This window comes from Triticum urartu, chromosome 2A (genome assembly GCF_056163025.1).
Source record: "Triticum urartu cultivar PI428250 chromosome 2A, HENAU_Tu73, whole genome shotgun sequence".
NCBI classification, from domain to species: Eukaryota; Viridiplantae; Streptophyta; class Magnoliopsida; order Poales; family Poaceae; genus Triticum; species Triticum urartu.
The window spans coordinates 201,061,377-201,066,900 of record NC_141874.1 but is presented as its reverse complement, the minus strand read 5'-3'; the positions used below and the strand labels follow the sequence as shown (position 1 = coordinate 201,066,900).

General features: G+C 55.0%; 1 protein-coding gene across 1 annotated transcript; it reads right to left on the bottom strand.

Moving 5' to 3' along the window:
* Window positions 1-481: 481 nt before the first annotated feature.
* Window positions 482-4,997, bottom strand: LOC125536685 (G-type lectin S-receptor-like serine/threonine-protein kinase B120). Its single transcript, XM_048699931.2, has 7 exons — window positions 3,934-4,997; window positions 3,491-3,850; window positions 2,262-2,372; window positions 1,725-2,171; window positions 1,407-1,644; window positions 1,170-1,320; window positions 482-1,054 (listed from the first exon to the last, which is right to left on the bottom strand). Exons 1-7 carry the CDS (start codon window positions 4,898-4,900, stop codon window positions 731-733), a joined length of 2,598 nt encoding a protein of 865 aa, XP_048555888.2. The 5' UTR covers window positions 4,901-4,997; the 3' UTR covers window positions 482-730.
* Window positions 4,998-5,524: the final 527 nt, after the last annotated feature.

The window sequence follows — 5,524 nt, the reverse complement described above, 5'->3', positions numbered from 1 at the left end:
ACCCGAGAAGCCCGGAAGCCAATGCTCATCTGGAATACTGGAGGTTTTCCCTTCAATATTGAAGATATCATTTCAATGTGTTGACGTAAATGTATTGCACTGTCTCTTTTATTAGATCGGTCTTTTGGTTACATTGCCTAAGGCATGCACTTCTACTTAGTATAGGAGCCAAGAGGTTTTGAGTTCAATTAGCTTTGAGGGGTTGCACCCCATTATGAGTACTGCCAAGAATGGCGTCGGCTTTGTGGCTCTAGCGAGAAGGCGAAGAAGCTAGATTGGGCTGGTGTCCGGACCGGAATATATCTCCCTTAACCGGGAGTTAGTATAAAATTGGGTCATTTATTTTGGAACGGAGGGAGTACATCGTAGGGGATGACTCGGGACAGTGGATCTTGCCCACCACGCGCATTTACAATTGTTCTATTTGAAATTAAAACATGGCAGCAGCACATAGCTGATATGCCTTTTAAGCACCTCGCTGTGAATTGAATACCTCGACTATATTCAAAAGAAAATGCAAACAGATTAACAGACTGATGACTCCCTGAGCCTGTCATATGTACAGTTGGCTGCTGCCATGCCGATCGACTAGACTAGTTTTAAGCCTGCCAAAGAACACAGTGTTACAAAATTTGCGCCATGTACAGAGAGCAAACGGAAACAGTCTCTACAAGCAGCGGAATCTCCCGGCACAAGTTTCACACGACATGTCCCTACCCAGCATCGACGACTACCTCCCTTGAAGAATGGTGACGGTGAGGTCGCAGGCGGAGTAGGACTCGTCGCCGGCCTTCCCCCTGAACCTGTCCCTGTCCGAGGACGTGCACTGCAGCGTGAAGGTGGGCGGCCTGGGCATTGGCAGCACGGAGCTGTCGCTGCCCAGCGCCAGCACCACGTACGGGATGTCCGGCCGGTCTCCGGCGTGGTCCTGCACGCACAGCAGCGCCATGTGGACGCACCGAAGCGCCTCGCGCGACGCCGACGCCGAGCTCGATGCCCGGATCAACGGGTCGATCAGCTGCTCCCCCTTGTCCGAGTTCCACATCTGCCACGCCTGCGCCCGAGACCAAAGCAGGTCAGCAACAAAGCTCACTCTGTCTCAGAGAAGAAGAAGAAGAACCGGGACAGTGATGATACGTTGCTGATGAGAATCGGTGTGAGACGCTTACGTAGCCTACGATGTTGAGCGAGCCCTCCATGTTGTGGAAGCTGCTGTTCTTCTGGCCGGTGATGATCTCCAGGATGAGGATGCCGAAGCTGTACACGTCGGACCTCACCGAGAACAGGCCCTCCATCGCGTACTCCGGCGACATGTAGCCTCTGGTGACACATGGTCGTACCAAAATTTCAGCAAAAATTTCAACATTCTTCTGCCATTGTTGGTTTCTGCAAGCAATGGTACTCACAGTGTGCCGACGACGCGGTTGGTGTTCTCCTGGTTCTTATCGCCGCCGAAGATCCTGGCCATGCCGAAGTCGGATATCTTGGGGTTCATCTCGTGGTCCAGGAGGATGTTGCTGGCCTTGAGGTCGCGGTGCACCACGCGGAGCCTCGAGTCCCGGTGGAGGTACAGCAGCCCCCGCGCGATCCCTTCGATGATGTGCAGCCTCGTCTTCCAGTCCAGCAGCCCCCGCCTCGCCGGATCTGACCCGATCAGCACATCGTCAGAGTTGGCCCAAGAAAGCAAACACTACATCAATGAGATAGACGGCGCGTGTGCATACCGAAGAGGAAGGCGTCGAGGCTCTTGTTGGGCATGTACTCGTAGACCAGCATCTTCTCGTGGCCATGGATGCAGCAGCCCAGGATCCTGACCAGGTTGCGGTGCTGCAGCTCGGAGATGAGTGTCACCTCGTTCTTGAACTCCTGGCACCCCTGCCCGGAGCTCCTGGACAGCCGCTTCACCGCCACCTCCTCGCCGCCTGGGAGGCTGCCCTTGTACACGAGGCCGAACCCTCCTTCCCCGAGCTTGTTGGCCTCGCTGAAGCCGCCGGTGGCCGCCGCCAGGGTCTCCAGGGTGAACATCGGCAGCTCGCAGCCGTCGCCGTTCTCCGCCACCTCCTGATCGGGCTGCTTCGGCCCTGAGAAGTCGTGCTTGGCTTTCATCGTGGAAGGGCGCAGCATCAGTGCGGCTCCCGTCCTCTTTTTCCCGCCACGGACGCCGAGTTTCTCTGCACGAGATAAGACGAACCAAATTAGCCTGCCATGTACTACAAGAAAAAATAATTGCCTGCAAATTGCAGAAATCTTGAGATCCGCACCTGTGATTCTTCTTCTGCATTTCCACAGGAGAAAGCCGCATGCGGCCAGTACAACCGCCAGGACGATTACTACGCTAATGATAATCCTTGTCCTTCGTTTGGAGCCTGAATCTGCCCAGGTAAAAAATACAGTCAAAACTATCATCAGCCATGTCCAATTGTCAGTCAAACGGGTCATTTTCATCTGCAGTGGCAAAGGATTATGGAACAGTACTATCTATGAATCTACCCTATCGCATCAGAAGAAAACTTTAATGATTGATGGAGGTCACATCAAGTTGCAAACTGCGGGCGTGTAATCTGGTAGAGCCACACGTGCATTCAGATCAGGTCAATATAAAAACCACCAAATATGGTCAGACATGTTGGCCTGCATGGTCAAACGAAGCTTGGTTTATTCCACATGTTCCATTTGTGCTACTTGCAATATATTATTATTCGCGACAGAGCCTAACTAAACTATCCACCTCACGACCGGGTTCATCCATACCCCAAGATAATGAAAGATCCGACCATGTTAGGTCATTTTCATGGAAATGTGCAAGTTGGTGAAAACATTCAGCATACGTCGTTTTCCGGAAAATCTTTTAAGCCGACTGAAAGATCCAAACACACCCTCAAAAGTCAGCTTGCATATGTTCACAAGTTATATTCGTTTCCTTCTTCTTGCAGGGCTTGGAATATTCAGAGTACTAACCCTTTTAGCTGCCTTAATGCGTTATTACCGAACTACAGCTGATAAAAGCATACGAAATGGAGGGCGAAAGTCATCTGAAAGGCAGAGCAGCCTGGTTAGTTTTCACCCTTGACGGTAACTGTTTACTGGTCCAAGTTGGCAACCATCTCCTACTGGGCTACATGTTCCGGTGAATTTTATTCCGTGGACTGACTACACAGGGCAGAGGAGACCCCAACCACTGTGCATGCATCCACACAGTTTTGTTCCTATTTAGAATTATTATCAACACGTCTGAAGTCGCGTTCCTCGTTGACAAGGACCAAAAATGTCATTGTTTACTTCTAATTCAGTGATTTAGATTTTTGGGGTGTAGCAAGCCAAGTCAGTCGTGCAAGTCTTGCCACAAGCACACAACAAAAACAACAGCTTCTACAGTATAAGCGTTTATCAGCATTTCCTCAACAACCGAGAAGTTTCCTAACTGCAGTTTTGTAAACTCAATTTAGAAGTTCAAATGTTAACAAATTATCAACATTGATAATAAGCTTACCTAATAGAGAAGCCGGGACCTTGATGTGCAGGTCAAATCCTTGTCCGTTGGGGAACTGTCCGGCGGGGAACTGGTAGACGTCCACCAGCTCCCGGGCCCAGGTCAGGCACCCGGTGCCGCCGCTGTAGCTGTACGCGTTGCACGTGCAGTTGGCCAGGCACCACTGCCTGCACGCGTCCGCGCTGATGACCGCCGACTCCCACGCCGCCAGGTCCGGCAGCTTCATGCCGGTGAGGACGGCGAACCCGTCGCCGCCGCTCATGCTCACGTTCCTCTCGCTGCACGTCAGCTGGCTGCTCCTCACGCACCCCTGCGTCCACACCCCGTTGCTGTACTCCGCTTCGGATTTCGGCTCGAAACCTGCAAATTTGCACCAACGAGTTGAACGATCCATGGGGATTGGCGCGTAATGCAGCACGTCAGAATGCAGTTCGGAGTTTAACCTTTGAGGCAGGAGCAGTGGTCGGCGGCGGAGCACTCGGCGTTCGGGCCGCACGTGTTGTAGGCCTGGCACGGCAGCGTCGGCTGCGACCAGACGACCTCCCAGGCGCCGGTGGCGTCCACGAGCTGGTAGCACGTCTCGGTGCCGTTGGGCTGGAGCACGAACCTGTACTGCGAGGAGTTGAAGCGCTGGAAGGTGTAGAACAGGCCGTTGGTCTGGGACGGGTCGCCGGAGAGCTGGAAGCCGTAGAGGTTGAGCGGCCGGTACGGGATGCCCACGAAGCTACCCTTGGCCCACTGCCCGGACCTCCAGTGCGTCACGTCCCTACCGTCCTCGCTCCGGCGCCATATGAAGAGCTGCGCCGAGCCCAGCGGGTCCTGCCCGAGCGTGAAGTTGCCGGGGGCCGGGTCGTCGGGGCTCCTCCACGACCGGAACAGCGTCTGCCTGACGACGGCGCCGTTTCGCCGGGCCAGCGTAATGTTCATCCCGGGGAGGAAGGTGTCCGCCGGGTGGTCGAAGCTCTGCCACAGGTGCACCGCCTGCGCGCCGCCGCCGCCGGCGAGCACGAGGTTCCCCGTGTCCTGGATCGTCAGCGTGAAGTTCCCCGCCGACGAGGTCGTGTTGGTCCGCCACACGACGCGCTCCCCCTCCAGCACCCGGAGGTCCCCGGAGTCGGTGACGGTGGCGGAGTAGGACGGGGCCGCGGCGCGCACCGGCGCGTCGCGGTTGGCCACCCACGGCACGGTCGGCTCCGCGGCCCTGGCGAACATGACGCCCAGGTACACCCGCGAGCCGTCGCCGCCGCGCGGCGAGAAGAAGGAGAGCGAGAAGGCGCCGTTGGCCGATAGGAGCTTGTCGTTGCCCGCCAGCGACTGCCCTTGCGACAGCGTCGTGGCCGCGTCAGCGTGGGCGTGCCGGCAGAGGAGGAAGATGAGCAGCGCCAGCGCTGCGGAGGTGGCACGAGCCATCAATGGCGGCTGGGGTCGAGCGGATCCTGCCTTGGCTCCCTAGTGGCGAAGGGGGTCGGGGGAGAAGAGGTCTGTAATGGATAAAGAGGTTGCTTCTTCCTCGGGCGCGTGGTTATATATCAAGCGCGCGAGCGCGCGAGAGGCGCGTGGGGAAGGCATTTGGGCCGCATGGTTTTGAATGGGATTTAATTAGGCAGGCTAACCAGCTTTAATAACTAAAAGTAGGGTTCATTAGGCGTGGTGCGAGTGCGACTACACTTAAAAAGTGGTTAGAATTGTGGAACGGAAGGGGCTGCGAAGCGCCGGGTTCACATTGTTTGAGACTCAACAAGACTGCACCAGCGACAAAACTCGTTAGTCCTTGATAGACTGGTATCTTTGATCGAGGACAAGGTGATTCACGTCGCTGATGAGGAGCCGCCACGGGAGCTTGCAGCTCTTAACTAAACTAATGATGGGAAATGGAGTGCTTATCTCAAAGGGCGTGTCCAAAGAGTGCCTTTTTATTGCGGGGGCTGTCCAAAGAGTGCCAGAGATCATCGTCAATCAGCTTTTTCTACATGGGACAAATTTTACGTGGAGTGGGTTGTGATTAATTGTTTGTTTAAACTTCATAGGATTGCT

Bases quoted from the DNA above. Each gene is read 5' to 3' on its own strand.
- LOC125536685 (XM_048699931.2), bottom strand. From the start codon at position 4,900: ATGGCTCGTGCCACCTCCGCAGCGCTGGCGCTGCTCATCTTCCTCCTC. The intron at 2,172-2,261 runs GTGCGGATCTCA...TATCTCGTGCAG, and splicing joins ATGCAGAAGAAGAATCACAG to AGAAACTCGGCGTCCGTGGC. The intron at 1,321-1,406 runs GTGAGTACCATT...ATGTGTCACCAG, and splicing joins AACCGCGTCGTCGGCACACT to AGGCTACATGTCGCCGGAGT.